The sequence below is a fragment of the Callorhinus ursinus genome, unplaced genomic scaffold (genome assembly GCF_003265705.2).
Source record: "Callorhinus ursinus isolate GAN/ISIS: 27379988/994484 unplaced genomic scaffold, GSC_fseal_2.0 scaffold6, whole genome shotgun sequence".
Classification (NCBI taxonomy): Eukaryota; Metazoa; Chordata; class Mammalia; order Carnivora; family Otariidae; genus Callorhinus; species Callorhinus ursinus.
In genome coordinates this window covers 6180311-6199410 of record NW_027397068.1, presented here as the reverse complement: position 1 = coordinate 6199410, position 19100 = coordinate 6180311, and the positions used below count along the sequence as shown (strand labels likewise).

The following is a 19100-nucleotide window of genomic DNA, read 5'->3' as shown; positions in this document are numbered from 1 at the left end:
CATGTGCACACGCACACACATTTGTTCTTTCTAGGAAAAAAGAAAGTTAAAGCTTTTTGGATAAAAATTTTTCTATGATGTAATGCCTTCCAAAACTCATACTGAACATAACTAAATTTAATATTGATCATGTAATCATTATAAACACGACATATTGGCATGCCTCCACAGGCCAGTGTGGTTCACGTAACAGCACCAAAAACAATAGCTCCAAATGACTATAATTTTGTATCTTTATACCTTTTTTAAAAAAGTCCTTTAGTGATTTGCCTGCATCCTCCTTTTCTGTCAGGCTATCACTTCTTGGGATTATTGTAGACTTCCCTTGGCAGCGAGCGACCGTCTAACTGTAACTTGAGAAATTAGATCACCAAATTTGTTAAGATTATTTCTACAGCAAAAGTAATTTCATGTCACTCATTTTGGGCCTCATATTTTTTGTTGTATTTTGGACATTTGAAATTGCCCACAAGGGAAATTCTAGGTAGCAGATCTTAATTGCATGGCATAGTACAAATTGCTGATGAAATTAGAAGTAAAATATATAGAAGAATAAGGAAATGTGTGGTCATCAGGCTGAGCAAGAGCCTGGAGGAAGCTTCCAAACTCTGTCTTCAGTTGTGGGAGCAGTTTCTGAAGTATTCCCTTTATCTGTGCCCGATGGGTGAAAGTGTACACACTTTTTCAGCTTACGAATCGATACATACAGGATTTCAATGACATAAATGCGAGTTTCTGTTTTAGTAAAATGTTTACAAACACAGATGGGAATGTGACAGCCTCAGTTTGGTAACACCACACTGGAATGCAATCATGGATCATGATCACGTGGACTGCAGTGTAGATTGCAGTAGATGTGCTAAGTAGCCTACTTGCCCCCAGGGCTTGATGAAAGTAAGTGGATTTTAAGATGTTATTGGAAAATTTTAAATATTACTAAAGCAAAAAGATTTTAGGGGCCAATTTTGAGGCAGAGATGATCTGATTACATGTTTACGTGGTAGATGGAGAGGATGGGGGTACTACGGGGGCCTGGCTCCATCAGTTTGTAGGCCCTTTTATCAGAAACACACACGAGTTGGGAGGGAATATTGCAAACATCTGATTCCTTGAGTGCCTTGCTTCAGTATTCCCATGATAAAATTCATTACAAATATTACCATTATTTAAAGATGTAGATGTAGCTTTAGTGCAATATACAATTAAGACAATACCTCTAGCATTTCGGAGCCTTGTCATGTTGCACAGAATTAGTAATGCCCTGAAAGAGGAAGCCTCAATGTTTACTTGGTGATATTTTTTAGCATGTATTGGCCACCTCCTCTGTGCCAGATACAAGCACTCGAGGTAATGATGACAGAAGTGGTGAGAAAGAGTTTGGTTGCCGGGAGCTGCCATTCACAACCTTCACCTTGTTCCTCTGTTGGCTGCTGTGTTTGTGAGGTTTCCTGGGCCCGGCGCAAGGTACAACTTCTGGCTTTTGAATGGGCACCTGTTGTGGACCGACTGTGCTCCCACCCCCCAAATGCATACCCCCAGTGTAATGCTATTTGGAAACGGGGTCTTAGCAAGGTGTGTGGAATCAGATGAGGTCATGAAAGTGGGGCCCTTATAATGGGATTATCCCCTTATAAGAAGAGACACCAAAGAGCTCATTTGCATTCTCTCTGAATGTTCACAAAGAAGAGGTCACATGAGTCTACAGCAAGATGGTACCTAGCAAAATTTTGGTTGTTTAAGCCCCCCAGTCCATGGTATTTTCTTCCGGCAGCCCAAACTAACGAAGACAGCACCTTACCTGGAGGTAAAGCAAACTAGCCTAGATTTGGATTACAAGTTAATTTGGCCACCGTGCTCTCGACAGTTGAACTAACTGAATCAAACTGCCAGTTATCAAACCCAGAAAGAAGTAGACAAGGAATTTCCCTCCCTAGGCTTTATTTGTAAGGAGAAAAGAAAGCCACCCAAGACGGTTTTTCCCCCTCAGTTAAATGGTGAATCAATAAAGAGTCGTGAATCCACCTATCTACTGACCTCATCTGATGAGAACATGATTTCATGATCAATTAAACCAAATCTCCTAAGTATCTTGGAGCCTTATGATTAGGTCATTAAAGAAAGAGCAATTCTAGCTGGGGAAAAAAATCAATTTATTAGAAATATTCTTCCATTAATTAATTGGAGATGTTTACTAAACACAAAACTATTTTTTAAGCCTTGGCAGGTTATCTTTAAAATCAGTAGCGAAAATATATTTAATTGTTATAGTGACACCACATAAAAGAATATATGATCCTATTTCCAGGCTATTTCCGGCTAGAGAGCCACATCTTTGTAATGCTCAGTGTTTGCTTCTATTGCCTTACCCCAATATTCTTAATTAAGGATCCCAATTCATTTTTGATAAGAGTAAACACCCAATTTGCTAGCAGAAGGCCAAAGAATTATGAGTAATTGAAATGTGGAGATTGGGATAAAATGCAAGATAAACAATGTAATTTTTGCAGAATGTAACAAACTGATCTAATAATTTAAACTAAAATAGTAAGTTATATTCCTGAATTAATTTTAATAACTAACCAATATTTAAGTGGTGAAGTTTTTATTACTGGAAAACCACTTGAATGGAATGTGATGGAGGGAAGTTAAAATCTAAATTTTGGAGTTAAGCTAAATGATCTTTATGGTCTCTTCTAATCCTGAGATTCTTTCTATGAAAAAATAATTTCAAAGTATTTTTTGATCTACAAATAAAAAGGCTAAACTCTGATCTTGCTCACATATGCATTTAAAACTTTTTTTGAAAAGAACATTTGGGATTTAAGTAAGCACATCAAAAAAGAAAAAAAAATGTTGTCTCTTCTGCCCACACACAACCATTTGAGCAAGAAAAAAACATAAATAAAATGAAACACATTATTTGAGTAAAGAAAAAAAATCACACAATTTTAAATTTCAGTTGTTTTGTAAATACTGTAGTTATTTGAATTCAAATCACTGATAAGTTTCTTCAAGCAGAAACTCACTATAGACCTTTGCACGCAAAAGACATCAAGAGTGTATTTCTTCAGCTACATGAAGTCAATTTCTATTTCAAATCTGGTAAGTGTAACAGGAAAAGATTGTGAAATAAAACTTTCTGAGTAATACAGCATACTTTAGTGGTCCTAAATAGGTCATATAAGATTCATGATTCACTTGGTAAAGAAAAGAGAACGACAGAATAAAATAAACCCCTGCAAATAAAATAGGCTAAATTTTATATTTTCGGAAAGTTCAATGACTTTAAGGAAATCATATGTATTCAGAATTTAAGCTTCAGCTCCAAACTACTGACACCAAATACCTTAAGTTATTCTGAATTTACAGAAATCCCAGGAATTATTTTCTAAGAATCTAAGATGAAGATTGTGTGCATTTGCAAGCATGCAAGTGTGCAAAATTCATGTCAAAGCACTTTCAGTTGCAGTGATCATACAGATGTTTCCCCCAAAAAAATCTGATCAAAAGTTTAGAGTCAATAGCCCGATCCCACTAGCACCAATGATAAAATACTGCTTCGTGAAATGCAGTTAGAATTAAATAAAATCATTTTTTTAGTAAACTACAGTTAATTTAATATTCGCTGAAACCCTGTATATAAAACATATATGTGGATATAGTAAGAGTTATGATTGATTTATTTTTTTTATTTTTATTGAATGATTTTTAAACAGATTCACACTACAAAAGAATGTATACTTGTACTGAATTCCAGCTATTTTGGACAAGATATACAAAATCACTTTTTATTATAACCTAATCAAATGTTCCTTTGCATACTAATCAAGGGTATAACTCCCCATTCTCTCAAAAAAAAATAATAAGTAAAATAAATTTGAACTCCGGCAGAATCAGTGATTTAGTGAGAGAAAAGAATGTGTGCCCTAGAAACTGCCAAAAATAGCAGACCAGAAATTAGGCTTGCAATTCCTGAATTTTATGGTACACTCAACTGCAAATCACTAAAACCCTTTAGACATAATGGCCTGAACAAACTCACTTTTACTACCATCCAGCAAATATCTGTTCATTCAAGAAATGTGTGAGAAACGACTGTGTTTTGCCTGAAGACAGCCATTGGTTCTGTCTGCTGGGGCCGCCATGACGGCCTGAGCGAGTGTGCAGCCTTGGCCCGTGATGAAAAGAATCAGAACCTTCTTTTAAAAACTGTATGTGTAAATTATATTCATTTTTAGGGATTTATCTAAAACTGCTTGTCAGAGAAATTGCCAAAATAATATGTGTGTGGCCCTATTAAGAAAGCCGAAATCTATCAAGGGGAAAAAGGCTCTCTCTTGAGAAAGACTAAAATTCTTGGTCCTAAAACTCTTAACATCTCATACATAGAAGACTAGCATTAAATGAAGAGGCTTTCAAAACATGACCATTTATAACTTGTGAACTGTCTTCCTTCTGCCTTCATGAAAAGTCCACGTTCCGAACATTAGTTAAATAAAACCTTGAGATCTTAAAATATCTCAGCTTCCTTATTTTTAAACTAGATTCATTTCATAGAACAAAGTATTTCTCCCATTTTTAAATAATACACACTTCAGCTGACATTTTTTAAAGCAGTAAAATAGTTGTTAGCTTTTTTATAAAATTTGCTGTATCTTGTAATTCTTAAAAACACCACCACCAACAACTAAACCAAAGCTTCTCAGACCCAAGAGAAAACACTATATAAACATGGAGGGCATGAGTTGAATGGGTCCATCTCCAAGTAACACAAGCTGTTGTAAATTATTGTCTCTACCCTGACGCTAATCATGTCACTGTCTCTATGTGTATATGCAGTTTCCCATTTAATATGCAGCCAGCACCCTATTAGATTCTTGATAGAGTAGGACCCTGAGAATAAGTCCCTTAAGAAATCACATATTATTTATGGTACCAGTTTGAAGTTTTAAAGTGTCTAATCTTAAGAAGGCAGAAAGAAACAAAAGACTTCCCATAAATGATACTTATCACCCTATAAAGGATATATACTTGACACTGAGGTGCCCATCTAGTTTCAGTTATTTATACCTAAGTATTTTTTAAACAGATGAAAATCTCCTAATTTTGAAACAATAAATTTATAAAAATGTTGTTGATAGCGTTCGAGTCCAGGCATAACCTAGGAAGTGATCTTGCTACAATAATCATAACTGGAGTGCTCTGCGATTTAAATAATCCATTGACTCACTGCAGGTTTTTGTTAGCCGTAAGTACAGTTGGCGTTATTTCCATGAATCCAGAGGCAGATCTGGGCGTACTTGAGGGGAGTGATGCGCACCGCCACATTGTAGTCCTTCTGCACACCGTGGACATCGACCCACTGGTGGCCTGAATAGACTGCAATGATTTTGCGCTTCCAATTCTTCTTGTCTGGCTCTTTCAGACGCAGATAGACCCCAGAACCAGTGGAGCCTGACTCGGCATCACAGTATTGATAGAGGAGATCACTGGATTCGTCGGACACACTACAAAACCTGTAGACTAACTGATCGGCCCTATCATGATCAAATCCTGAGAAGTGGATCATTCCCCCAGGCAGCTTCTTGATGGCTGGACTGATTCCTAGTTCCATGTATTTCTTTTTGTGAGCGCGCTTCAACTCCAGAAGAGCATAGTCATAGTCCAAAGCAGCATCCCCCTTCCCTCCTCTGGCCCAGCCTTTGGGAATGTGCGTATTCTTGACCCGGGTCCACTGGAAGGAGGGCCTCCCCTCAGGGACTCTACGACCCCGACCAGATTCCTTTCTTCTTCTTCCAGCCTTGGCTCTCTCCAGATTGTCTTTGGGATCCTCTCGCTGGTCGCCACCATTGGCTTCTCTCCTGCTCCTCTTAGAACCCCTCCGTTTCTTGCCACCACCCTTATTTCTCATCTTCAACAACCCTACCCTTAGCTTTTTACTCCCTTTGATGTAGTCCTTCCCATCATGCACACAGTGGGCAGCTGTTAGAACGTGGCTGGGGGAAATGAGAATACCACTGCAGCCCGTGGAGAGCTTCACGGCTGTGTTGAAAGGGAAATTGGTTAAGAACTTTTTGTCCAAGATGCTGAACCTGCTGTCTGTGCCGTACACCTGTCTCTTCCTCCTAACAGATGCCCCTTTCACGCTGACATTTTGAGTGGGCTCAAGGACCACATCTTGGACTTTCACTCTGGTCAAGGTTCGGGTGCCATTCTCAAAGACAGTCTCAAAGGAAAGAGAATCTTCCAGATCAGAAAGGCTGGGAAGTGGGAGTTCTTTCTGGCATTCAATGCCACACACTCTATTGAGCACCATCTTAGCATCTGCCTCAAAGCTGGGGCTGGTGAGATGGAAAGTCCTTTCACTGACAATCCGGGGGATTTTTTTTAAGTGCCACATAAAATCCTGTTCCATTTCGGATCCATCAATGAGGGTCCACCCAAGGGTGAAAAATATCCAACAAAATAACATATTTTCCATTTTGTTCTTCTCTTTTGTCCTTAAAAATATAAAAAGAAAGAGAAGCTTTATAATGTTCTCTTTTTAACTACATTACTTATCATTTCATTTAGGCATTGAGTCCTTAACGTACCATCACCACAAATAGGAGTCTTTATTAGATTTTACCAAGATTAGAGAAACACCCTGCTAAGTAGGCTCACACAGACTTCCAAAATTAGTAAATTGTATTTCACCCAATCTTCCTTCCACCAGCCCTAACCCACCATCCCCCACCCCCACCTGCCATCTCTGCCTCTACCTCCCCAGACAACCCAACACATGGGAGGGTTAGATGGGGTGGTGAACCGGGGTCCCCTATTGCCTGAGCCACTCTCCCTTCCTAGGTCTCCTACAACCTTATTTCTAAGTGATTTAGAAATAAAGATAGCAGCAGATGTCTAGCATTTTCCCCTGCACTTAGCTCTTCAAGAGCAGGGATCATAAATTCCTCATCTCTGGAGCATAAATGCCTAGCACGGAGCTCAGAAATGTTCATTATAATACAGTGAATTTCCTTAAACCATGGTTTGCAGACCAAGCTGGCCGATGGTGCGATGTACCATGCACTTTCCTTAAAACCAAGTTGTGCTTGGAACTATCATCTAAGCAAAGCAACATACAAAATGCCTCATGGTAGAACTTTACTGTAGATTAAAATTAGTTGTAAGAATTTAAGGCTGTGGTTCTGAATTTGCCACTTGGGAGAACATGATCATGATTAAATATAGTCCCTTTCATCATTAGTCTCCTCATCCAAGAGTGGTGTTTTTGTTAAATATGCTTTCAGTTGCCAGTGTTTGATAAATTATGTAATACCCCTTGTATTGTTTACATCTTCTTGCCCTCTTCTCCAGCTTCTCTAGGCTCACTGGTATGTAAAGCTATTTCATAGAATTGATGTTTGCCAGTTTTTGCTCTGTGTGGGTAGGGGACAGTGGTAGTATTCTTTGGAGCAGCAATTTTGAACTTCCAGGTCACTGCTGTTTGTGAGCTCTGCTCCAAGTCTCTTAAACTAATAGTTAAAATACCAACGCTTAGCATATGCTATTCATTTTATAGAAAGCTGAGACAATTCAAGGTTAGATTATTCCTACAATGCCTTTACTCGCAATGTTTTCTGAGAAGGCTAGTTTTGGGTTTGGGTTGGGGGTGGTGGTGGTTGGCACGGAAAAAAAGCTAATGAGAAATGTTAGGAAGGGCCCACAACCCAGTGTAAGGTCCTGTGCACTGTCATGAAAAGCAAAAGTTGTCTCCGAGGCAGAGCTGAACATGGGCATCTCTCTCTCTCTCTCTTTTTTTTAAGATTTTATTTATTTACTTGAGAGAGAGAGACAGAGAGAGTGAGAGAGAAAGAGCACTAGCAGGGTGAGGGGCAGAGGGAGAAGCAGACTCGCCACCGAGCAGGGAGCCCGATGTGGGGCTCGATCCCAGGACCCTGAGATCATGACCTGAGCCGAAGGCAGACACTTAACTGAGCCACCCAGGCACCCAAATATGGGCATCTCTTGACACAACAGAGTTCATTTGGCCCATATACAGGTAGATAAGTTTGTTAACAACACTAATGGCATTCTTTTGATAAAACAAAAACACATACTACATGAACCACTTTATTGTTTAAACAAGATATAGTCACTGAAACATGATGTAATTTGTATCATAATGTATTTGAAAATTATTAAGTAAATTCAGAATAATCTTTACCATGATTTGCATTAGCAAAATTACACAGAAGTTTTGCAGTTTCCGTTTTTTATCTACTCATACTTGCATGCAGAGCAGTGGTGATTCTGGTTAATATTAGACTGTCTTATTTGCTAAATAGCTTGTAATTTGTTTTACTTTGGAGACAGGGCATTCTTTTGTACAGAGTGATGGAATGCTCTCTCTCTCATCCTTTCTCTCAAATAAATAAATAAAATCTTTAAAAAAATCAATAAAAAAAATCCACACTCATGTCACAATATTTTCTAATCATCACCATAGCAAATGTCACTTTATACAAAGCTGTAATTATATTGGTAATGATGTTGTTGAGCCAGTTAGTATTTTCTTTTGTTATCTCCAATGAAATTTTCACAATGACTATTTCATTAATTTTATTTAATTGAATTGGAGTGAAAAAGGCTAACAACTCAGTAACTCTATTGAGGCCTTGAAATCATGTTTTAGTGGGTAGTTCCTAAGATGAAAAATTATGTCTTTGTAAAAAAAAAAGCTGAAATCAGAGTTATTTGCTGCCTCTTAGCCTAAAAACAGGGCAAAATAGATTATTTTTAAAAACATATGTGTGTGTGTATTTGATGTTATCCGCTTGATTCTTAGCAAAATTTCAATCAAGAAAATTTTTTGTGTGTGGGCAACAAAATGTTTAAAAAATTGATTTTTTTTATTTAGTCCTTTATGACAACAGCTGTCCATTGTGAACTAATAAAAGAATACACCAAAGGGGGTCCCTGGGTGGCTCAGTTGGTTAAGCATCTGTCTTTGGTTCAGGTCATGATTTCAGGGTCCTGGGATGGAGCCGGGGAGTCTGCTTCTCCTCTCCCTCTGCCCCCTCTCCCCTGCTTGTGCTCTCTCTCTCAAATAAATAAATAAAATCTTAGAAGAAGAAGAATACACCAAAGAAGGGCCCCTGGGTGGTTCAGGCAGAGCTGGGCAACCAGCTCTTCATTTTGGCCAGGGTTGTGATCTCGGGGTACCTGGGATAGAGCCTGGCAATGGGCTCACCGCTCAGTGGAGAGTCTGTTTCTCTCCCTCTTCCTCTGCCCCTCCCCCTGCCACTCCCACACACTCACACGCTCTTTCTCTCTCTAATGAATAAATAAATCTTAAAAAAAGTACACCAAAGACTGAAAGTCAGCTAAATATCCATGTTGAGAAATGCAAAGAATCACTCTGTACATTTTGACACTTGATACTAATGATCCTTGGAGTAATCAATGTGTGAAAGGCATTCCTAGGCAAAACAGAGGACATGTAAATCATGGTACTGTGATATTGTTTCCCTGGTTAGGTTTTATTTTTTTTTCACTGCTATTTAATTTAGCCTTACAACTAAAGCTAGTTAGGGATTAGAAAGGCAGAATGCAAGTATTAAATGGTAACTGACAAGATGATCTGTTGCTATACAAACCCCTGACTGGAACATGAATCTCAAATACAGAAGTTCCCCCTACTTTTTACCAAATAAAACATTCACCCTGTGCCATAATTCTCTAGGTAGACTTTGAAGAAAGCCCCATGTCATGGTTAATTTTTTGTGTCAACTTGACTAGGCTGCGGGGTACCCAGATATTTGGTCAAACATTATTCTGGGTGCATCTCTGAGGGTGTTTCCAGAAGAGAGTAGCATTTGAATTGGTAGATTGGTAGATTGGTAGATTGTGCCAACTTCCTCCTGAATGTGGGTGGGCCTTGTGCAGTCAGTGGAAGGCCTGCATAGAATGAAAAGGTGGACCCTCCTGTGAGGAAGGGGGAACTCCTCCTGCCTGCTTTGAGCTGGGACATTGGGGTTTTTTTCCTGCCTTTGGACTCTAAATGAAACATGAATAACTCAAAAGAATGTCATTAGTATGTTAATAAAATTCCTAACCTGTGTATGGCAAAATAAACCCTGTTTATTAAGGGATGCCCAGATAGCTGTCCCAGATCAGCAGGGTCAGCATCACCTGGGATCTTGTTAAAAATGCTAAATCTCTGGGCCCAACCCAGAGCTACTTTCCCAAACTCTCCATAATGGGGGGAAGGGGGGCATGGGAGATGGGGTTCCCAGCTACCCATGTTTTAACCAGCCCTCCAGGTGATTCAGATACTCAGTACAGTCTGAGATCCACGGCAGCAGTAAAGGCCCTGGGGCAGCATCCTGAGCCACACCCCAGAAGGCAGTTTATCCAGGAATGATTGCTCAACCAAGTTCCAAATGACCTCTGCTTCTTCTTTGGGTACAAAACAAATTTATTCTAAACTTTGCTCTTTTACGGTGTTAGCAACTGCTAATATCAAACGGTTCATCCATTAATAAAGAAAAAACATACTTTTTCATAACTATGTTAATAATACATCTGAAAAGATTCAAATTCAGGAGGCGGGGTGGGGGTGGAGGTGTGGAGAGTGAGCAAAACGGGTGAAGGGGGGTGGGACCCAAAGGCTTCCAGTTATGGAATGAGTCGTGGGAATCAAAGGTACACCTGAGGGAATATGGTCAATGGAATTGTAATAGTGTTGTCTGGTGACCCATGGTGGCTCCACTGTGGTGAGCACAGCCTAACCTGCAGAATCAACACGTCACTGTTAAACGCCTGAAACTAACGTAACATTGTATGCCCAGAAACTAATGTAACATTGTATGCCCACCACGCCTCAATTAAAAAAATTCAGTAGGCTTGTATGTAATGCTTCCAGCATCTGATGCTACAAATTCTGCACGAGCGTGGGTTTGCCAGGCCCGTCCGGTGCCCTTTGAGGGAGTTCCACAGCAGTGCACCACAGGAATAAAAGCTATGCCCACATCTAGCCTTGGGCAGGGGAAGGGCAGAGCCTTATCATGTGACCTCAGAATCACAGTAAGAGGACATGAATTTAGTTAGCCTAATTTGGCCTGTAATTTAAAATTGGACAAATGTTTAAGGACACTTGCTTCTGGGAAATCTAAGTTTGCCTTGTGGGAAACTGTCAGTGTAAGGTAAATGATAGCTTTTACTGATAGAGCAATCCACGGTTCAGTGGACACAGCTACACGTGCCCAGCATCCAAAAAAGCACCAGCTCATTGATCTAAAAAGAGACACAGTCCCAAGTGGCGGGGCAGCCGTGCCATTTTGAAAGCTTTAATGTCCCGTGTCTTCCCTCCTGCTCCTCCTTTTTCCTGTTTTCCATTATAATTGTGACCTTTGCTGTCACTTTCCAGATGCCTTGGATTTGGGGCTTCAAATTCCAATTTTGGTTAACAAAAGTGAGGCTGCAGTCATCGGTCTCCACCATGAGTCAGTGTACACACAGTTGATGGGTTGGCTCGTGGAGACAAATGGAGTGGAAGGGAACTAGGGAAGAAGAATCAGAATTTGTAGATGAATTCTTACCAATGGAGTAGCCATTAGCCATTATTTCACCTTTGTACTTGGTCTATAGTAATAGAAATGACCACACGAAACTACAAGAGATAACTTACTGTTTGCTTATGCTTTCTTTAGAGGTGTGACTGCTGATAGTATTTAGAATATTGGAGCATCTGTACCAATGTAGTGGTTACGTGTATTGACCAGGCAGTAGGAATATTTGGGCTCAGTCTCATCTTTACCACTTATCGGGCACATGAATTTGGGCGATTCATTAAGTTCGGTTTCAGCATCTTCATCTGCAAAGCAGGGAGAAGAGTAATCTCTACCTCGGAACATAAGCATGGGGATTAAGTAAGATGATATGTCCAGAGAATTATCTCTGAGCCCAGAGCACAGTAAGCAGTCAATAATAGGTTCTTTTATAGTTATTATTCTACTTTAATGGGTGAATTAATATCACTTTAAAATAGTTTATTACTTAAGCCAAAGCTATAGCACTTAGCTTTCTAAAACTTAACAGCCAAATATTTTTATTTCAGGATAGTCTCAGACACACTCTCAAACTCCCTTTTTCTTTGTTTTGTTATGTTTTTTGCTCAAGGACAGCTACATTTTAGAGACTTCCCAAATGAATGCTTTCCTGATTACTCATGCCCATGAATATCTGTGGCTTTGTACTATATTTTTCTCAGAGCTATTAAACTTAAGTGTGACTAAACGTTACCCAGCCACAGAACACTCGAATTGCATTTCCTGTGTCTTACTTATAGCCTGGATCTACATTAGGAATTCTAGAACTGCATCATGCCCTCAGCCTAAAAAGAAACAGAGTCAATGTCAAAATAATTACTCCAAGAGGAGCGGTTTATAGTGAAATAAAAACCTAAGTTTTTGAGTGGGTCTACCTAGAGCGTATAGAATTTTACTATGGCACGACTAATTCTATTCTAAGACTCAGTACCGCTTCTGTTTTTTGGGGTTTTTTTACCCTGAGAAGTGTATTGCTTAGCTTAAATAGGATAGACAGACTAAATAAATGATTACTCATTCTATTAAATATTTCAAATGAATTATTTTTCCTGTATCTGAAAACAAGAATGCTGACTTACCATCAAGAATCTGCACTATGTGAGGTGATGGATATGTTAATTATCTTAGTTGCAGTAACCATTTCACAACGTGTATATATACATACACACACATATCTATGTATATTTACACCTATGTATCTAAAGATATACAATGTGTATATATTTATATAAATATAAACAACATGATGTACACCTTAAATATACATAATTTTGTCAATCATACTTCAATAAAGCCGGAGGAAAAAAAAGGAATTTGCACTGAGATGCTCTCCCTCGCCAGGTGATAGACTTGCACTTACTCAGGCCTGTCTTTGCACCGGGTCCCTTGTTATGTATCCTCAGGCAGTTGTCCAGATTCATGTGTATACCGTGCTGCCATAGAACCTAATTCTGCATGAACCTGTCACACGATGCCCAGGGGTGGTGTGGGTCAGGGACTGCTCAGATCAATGACCTTGGAGGGCCAATGCCAATTTCTACCTCGGGTGTTTGTTAGGACACAGAAATGACTGGCACAGCCACTTCTGCCAACACGCCTGTGCTTTATTTAGCTATCCACGTTTCCAGCCCCCTGCCCCTCCCAACATAATCTCCTCATGCAACAATTGTTCACGAAATCACAGGTGCAGTCTCCCTCACCCTGTAAGGAACGTATGCACAGGTGCTGGGGATTCAGGTATGGCTTTCTTCGGGAGCCATGTTTTGGGGCATACCACAATGAGGTGTACAGCCGTTAGAGATGTATGAGATCCCTTCTAAATACCTACCTATGTTTTGGTTCCTGTCGTTTGATATTAATAGTGATAGCGGTGGATTCCACACCTTACGTGCGGAAGCGCGCACAGCCGTCTTCATTCCTCCTCCTCCTTCAGCCTCCACCTGCCCGGGAAAGATGGACACACGGCGGGTGGACACTGTGGCCTGGGCCAGATAGTCTCAATCACTGCAGACACAAGGGCTGGTTTGGGCAAAAGGCCGCAGCAGGAGGGGAGGAGCATGAGCAGGGAGAGGAGGCAAGTGTGAAGCGAGCGTCACATGGCTTAGGTTGTGAAGAACACTTCGAAAAGCTTTAATAGTCACCCTCACAACCTGGGAGCGGATGCAGGGCAGCGTGGGTGTTTTACAAAGTCTAATTCCCTGTCCACTTGAGCCCTCACCTAACATCACTCACTGACTGGAGTCCTGCATGGAGACAGCATTTAAGTTAAAAAGCGTATGGGATCACGGTGATGGGAAAGTAACGGTAACTAGTAATTAGTGATGGAAGGTGTTTCGGGGCTTCTGGAGGCAGTGGGCTTGGAGGGCAGTATGATTTTCAGGAAGGTTACATAACCTCTCCCAACATTATTTCCTAGTATCATTGGCTAAACAGGAATGATATTTTAGAGTATTTTGGTGAGAAACTAATATGCTGTATACAAGCACAATGCCCAGAGCCCAGCAAACACCCACAAATGACCGCAATCACTATTAATATCAAACGACAGGAACCAAAACATAGGTAGGTATTTAGAAGGGATCTCATACATCTCTAACGGCTGTACACCTCATTGTGGTATGCCCCAAAAAATGGCTCCCGAAGAAAGCCATACCTGAATCCCCAGCACCTGTGCATATGTTCCTTACAGGGTGAGGGGGACTGCACCTGTGATTTCGTGAACAATCGTTACATGAGGAGATTAGCTGGGATTATCCAGGTGAGGCTCCTGTAATCACCGGGATCCTTATAGGAAGGAGGGTCAGCCTCTAGAACCTGCAGAGGGCAAGGGAACATAATCTCTCCTCCAATTTCCAGAAGGAATGCAACCCCGCGGACCCTCTTTACACCTCTGGCCTCCAGAACTGTAAGATAATGTATTGTTTTTAAATCTCTACGTTTTTGATCATTTTTACAGCAGCAGTAGATAAAGGTAAGAGTCTAGGGCGCCTGGGTGGCTCAGTTGGTTAAGCGACTGCCTTCGGCTCAGGTCATGATCCCAGGGTCCTGGGATCAAGTCCCGTGTCGGGCTCCCTGCTCAGCAGGGAGTCTGCTTCTCACTCTGACCCTACCCCCTCTTGGGCTCTCTCTCTCACTCTCTCTCTCTCAAATAAATAGATAAAGTCTTAAAAAAAAAAAAAGGAAAGATAAGAGTCTAGTTTTTACAACTGTCTGCCCTGGATGTTTAGAAAGAAAGAATAGTGGGGAGTGACATAAAGTGGAAAAAGAAAAGTTTGGTTCAGAGACTTAGACATAAATGAAAATTTTCACTTTAAGGAAAATTACACAGTCCCTCAATTTTCAAACTAAAAACAGAAGATCGTGTTAAAACTTTTTGGTGGCTGTGGTAGAGAGAGACAAGAACTGGAACAGGGTAGATAAATTTGTTTATTCAGCAAACACATACTGAGTGCTTACTATGTTAGGCACCATTTCAAAGTTTCTTTCCTTGTTTAAGAACCTCTGTGATAATCCTCCCGACCTGCCGAGCTGGAGTAAAACACTTCTAAGATACCTCTCAGCTCTAAAGTCTCAGGCTAAACCACAAACGAGAAACACGTCACTTGGTCAGGAGTGATCCTCAAGAAGTTTAAATGCTGGTCCCCGGGGTAGGAACTTGCCTGCTGTCCGTCCGTCCTACCACCACTAGATGGCAGCGCGAGGCTGCTGATGGCAAATCTAACGTCCTGCACTGAAATTGTTTACATTCACTGAGCTATGATACAGAATTTATGGTGGCTCAGTTGGTTAAGCGACTGCCTTCGGCTCAGGTCATGATCCTGGAGTCCCTGGATCGAGTCCCACATCGGGCTCCCTGCTTGGCAGGGAGTCTGCTTCGCCCTCTGACCCTCCCCCCTCTCATGTGCTCTCTCTCTCTCATTCTCTCTCTCAAATAAATAAAATCTTAAAAAATATAAAATAAAAAAATAAAAGCATGTACGATTCAGCAGGGGTTAAAATCCAACTGGCTAATAACATACTAAATGGTTGTCACATATGGAATTTATCACATTTGAAAACCCATCTACAGGCCACAGAGCCTTAACCTGATGAACTGAGGGCTGATGATGCTGTCTACAGCCAGACAATTTTCTGGCAGGTGGATTTTTCCAAAAACCATTATAGCGCCAGGACTCTTCCACTCTGACCTACAGCACTGCTAAAGAGTCCCCGAAAATGTGCTGCAAGTCGTTTCAACACAAAGAAAAATCTTCAACTTGCCAACTATTTCACATATGTTTATCAAATACTTTATATAATCCATTACCAAAGGAGAAGCTCTCCACTGACTCAACACTGAAAAGAAATGGCAAAAAAGTTCATTGACAGTGCGCCAATTTCTATTCAAAACACCATACCGTAGCACTATTTTCAAGTTTAGTTTCAGGAATGGGGACAAAGTAATGTCTGCTTTAAAAATTTGGCAGTACTCGAGGGCAGGAAGATGGTAAAGTGACACAGTTAATTATTTTACAGTAACCCACAACTTCTGTTTCTCATCACAATAAAAACTAAAACCCCCTTTGTTTTTTGGCTATTTTTCCAGGATATGGACATTTCAATTTATGTAATGGATATGTTGTGTGTAAATCAACTTTGGGGTGAATGGCACTAAGGGAGCCCCAGGGGAACCCTCTGCTGGCTCGCTCATACACGGAGATAGGAAACTCACAGCATATGGCTCCTGACTTAGTTTTTCTCTGGCAAGTTGGCCTTTCAGAGCGAAGAATATATGTAAATGTATGAGCTTCATGACTCTGCAGGCTTTAAAGCCTCTTAGGATCACAATGTTGTTGGCTAATCGTGGGTCGGTTTAACCTATTTGCAGCTCTGGGGGAAAATAACTTTTATACCACTCATTTGGCTATGCTGTTTCCCAGCCTCTCATCTCAGATTTCTCATCTGCAAAGTTAACCCAAGGCCAGCTGAGGTGGCTTCAGCCTCCAGAATTCCGAGTCTGATCCTACTGTTCAAACGCCATATGCTGGACTTGGACATTAGAGCACCAGTCAGAGAAAGATAAATAATGGACTCGATAGGGAAAATTAACTCACATTAGCAATTGTTTTTTTTAACATATAGCGAGCACATCCCATATGCCAAGCTCCAAGCTAAACAATCTCACATTTAAAAACATGAAAAAGTCTCAAGAGTGTACGGGTTTCTGAGTTGTCTGCAAGAAAAGTGGGCAGAGTATCCATGCTCAACCTCCTCTCGCACTAAGGGGTCTCCTCTAATATCTCCTAGTAAAAATAAAATTCCATATACTTGGTCACTGCTTTCAAGCCTAGATGTCTTATTTGGCTGGAACTGTTAACATTCTCTCGTCTAAATTATAAACTAGATTCTAGGCACAATGCTCCAGGATTATAGGACTTTTATAACACTCTGTAGAGACAAATGTACTGGGATAAAATGAAAATTAATTTCAGAAGTGAGAAGGGTTAATAAAAGGGGGGACTAACTAGATACGAAAAGCAGCTTCTTTTCAAATCAGTAACAGTGTAAAAAGGCCAAATGATGCTGGGGGGAGTGTTTCTACAACTTTTCAAAAACTGTTTAATTATGGAAAATTTCCCGACTACACAAAAGTAGAAGAGTAAAAAAAAAAAAGAGAGAGAGAGAGAATATAACTCCGTATGCCCATCACCCAGCTTCAATAATTACCAAGATTTTGCCCATCTTGCTTTATCTATCCCCCTTTACTTGTATTTTAAAGCAAGTACAAGACTGTTCAATTTCATTTCACCTTCTCATTTTTAAAAATGTTTTTCGCTGCTCCTTTTGCTGACCCGTGCAGCCAAGCTGATGAAAGACAGACAGGCAGAAAGTCAGAGAGAGAGATTCCTGGCTTTCATAGTGACCCTGCCAAGGAGGCTTTCAACCAGAGTAGACTTTCCAAGAATGGTTTTACACCTTTTTCAGTGGCATCTGTTAATAATCATAAAATACAGAGGGTCCCCTCTGGTACTGCTTAAGTAGAAAGAATTCCATTTAGAGTCCAATGCAAACACTGTTACTGTTAATATTCAACTGGGCAGAGGCCGGCATCCAGGGCTGCCTATTGGGAGAGTAGTTTCTTTCAGGACTTAAAGTGCTAAGTTCGATCCCTATCTTTGGAGCCCTTCAAAGAAGCTCTCCTCGGGTGGGTCTGCCTTTCTCAGGGAAACGTCCAGAATCTTGGGTTTTGCCCTGTCTGCGGGGGGGGCTCCGTCCTTACCTGCGAAGCTTATTCGGCGCTCGGGGCGCTGCCCAGCTCGAATCAAAGGCCCCCGCGGTGGTCAGAGCGCTGGCCAGGGCGGGCGGGGGTTGCTGCCGCGAGCTTCGCGGACCCGCCCGCACCACCAGCGGCTGGTGGCGGAGACTGCGGAGGCCTGCGCCGAGCAGTGCGCGGGCCGGCACATGGGAGGGGAAAGGGGGCGATGACGCGGGCGGGCGGACGCAGAGGGGGAGGCGAAGGAGGGGAGGAGGTGGGCTAGAAGAGAGGCAGGGAAGGAGGGAGGGGGAAGGAACCCGGACGCCGGGCTGGGCCGAGGGAGGGGGGTTCCTCGGACGTGCGGAGCAGACGGGCCACCACCTCTCACCCCAGTATCTTTGTCCCCAGAGTGAAAGAATGAAGCACGAGGAAAAATTCATGGGTCGATTCACAAGAGAGGTCTGTCCCCGTGATAGTGTGCATCCCTTGCACGCTATCTCAAGAAGACACTTGAAAGTCTGCGGAGGAAGGGTGATGGGAGCGTGTGGGAGTTGTTCTTTTGAGTCTCACTACCCCCGGCTCTGTCTCGACCCCAGCCATCTAGAAGAACCAGAGCTGTTTCCCCACCCCCATCCCAAGCCGTCTCTGTCGGGGATCTCGCTTCTTGGGACGTATCCCCCACAGGGCAGATCCCACTGGTGCGGGTGCCCAGGTGCCCCGTGTGAGGGCTGCGTCTAACCTCAGGTTCCCACAGGCGCCCACGCCGGGGCTGGGCTGCGGGGTCCCTGCGAGCATCAGGTGCCGCCGCCAGGGGGAGAGCGTCAGTTTCCGTCCGTCCACAGCCTAGTTGGCTTTTTCTATTTTCCAAGAGTTTCGGATTCTTGCCCACCTCTGTCTTACCAGCGTGCTAACCTCGTCCTTTCTCACGCTCTTACTCTCCTCTTAGCAGACATACTCCTTTGGAGTGCGGACCACCTTGCAGAAGGGAGTCTCACTGATTCAACATCTACTAAACTGCTACTGGGTGGCAGGTCTGGGGCAAGATGCACCCATACCAAGTACAAAAACTGGGTCCTGGCTCTCAAAGTAGGGAGATCAAAGAAGTGCACAAATATTTATAACACCAGGTCTTCGCATATTCCATAACACTTGGCTCATTAGTGGGTTATTGCATCTCTCAAGTTTCTCTGTATTTTTTTAACAAAATGAAATCAGAATATATATATAATTTTGTTTCCTGGTTTTTTCACTTAGCATTTCTGTATATGCACTTG

The 19100-nt window shown here is 41.6% G+C and overlaps 1 protein-coding gene across 2 annotated transcripts; it reads right to left on the bottom strand.

Annotated features, from left to right (window-relative positions):
• Positions 1 to 1811: 1811 nt before the first annotated feature.
• Positions 1812 to 18208, bottom strand: PRSS35 (serine protease 35). 2 transcript variants are annotated; one of them, XM_073893567.1, is made up of 2 exons: positions 11672 to 11714; positions 1812 to 6500 (listed from the first exon to the last, which is right to left on the bottom strand). In XM_073893567.1, the coding sequence occupies exon 2, from the start codon at positions 6479 to 6481 to the stop codon at positions 5243 to 5245; it is 1239 nt and encodes a 412-aa protein (XP_073749668.1). In that variant the 5' UTR covers positions 6482 to 6500; positions 11672 to 11714; the 3' UTR covers positions 1812 to 5242. The 2 variants fall into 2 exon arrangements, with proteins under 2 accessions (XP_073749668.1, XP_025716555.1); XM_025860770.2 differs by lacking the exon at positions 11672 to 11714 and adding an exon at positions 17851 to 18208 and having other exon boundaries at positions 1813 to 6500.
• Positions 18209 to 19100: the final 892 nt, after the last annotated feature.

Coding starts and splice junctions, on each gene's coding strand:
- PRSS35 (XM_025860770.2), bottom strand. CDS start 6,481: ATGGAAAATATGTTATTTTGTTGGATATTTTTCACCCTTGGGTGGACC.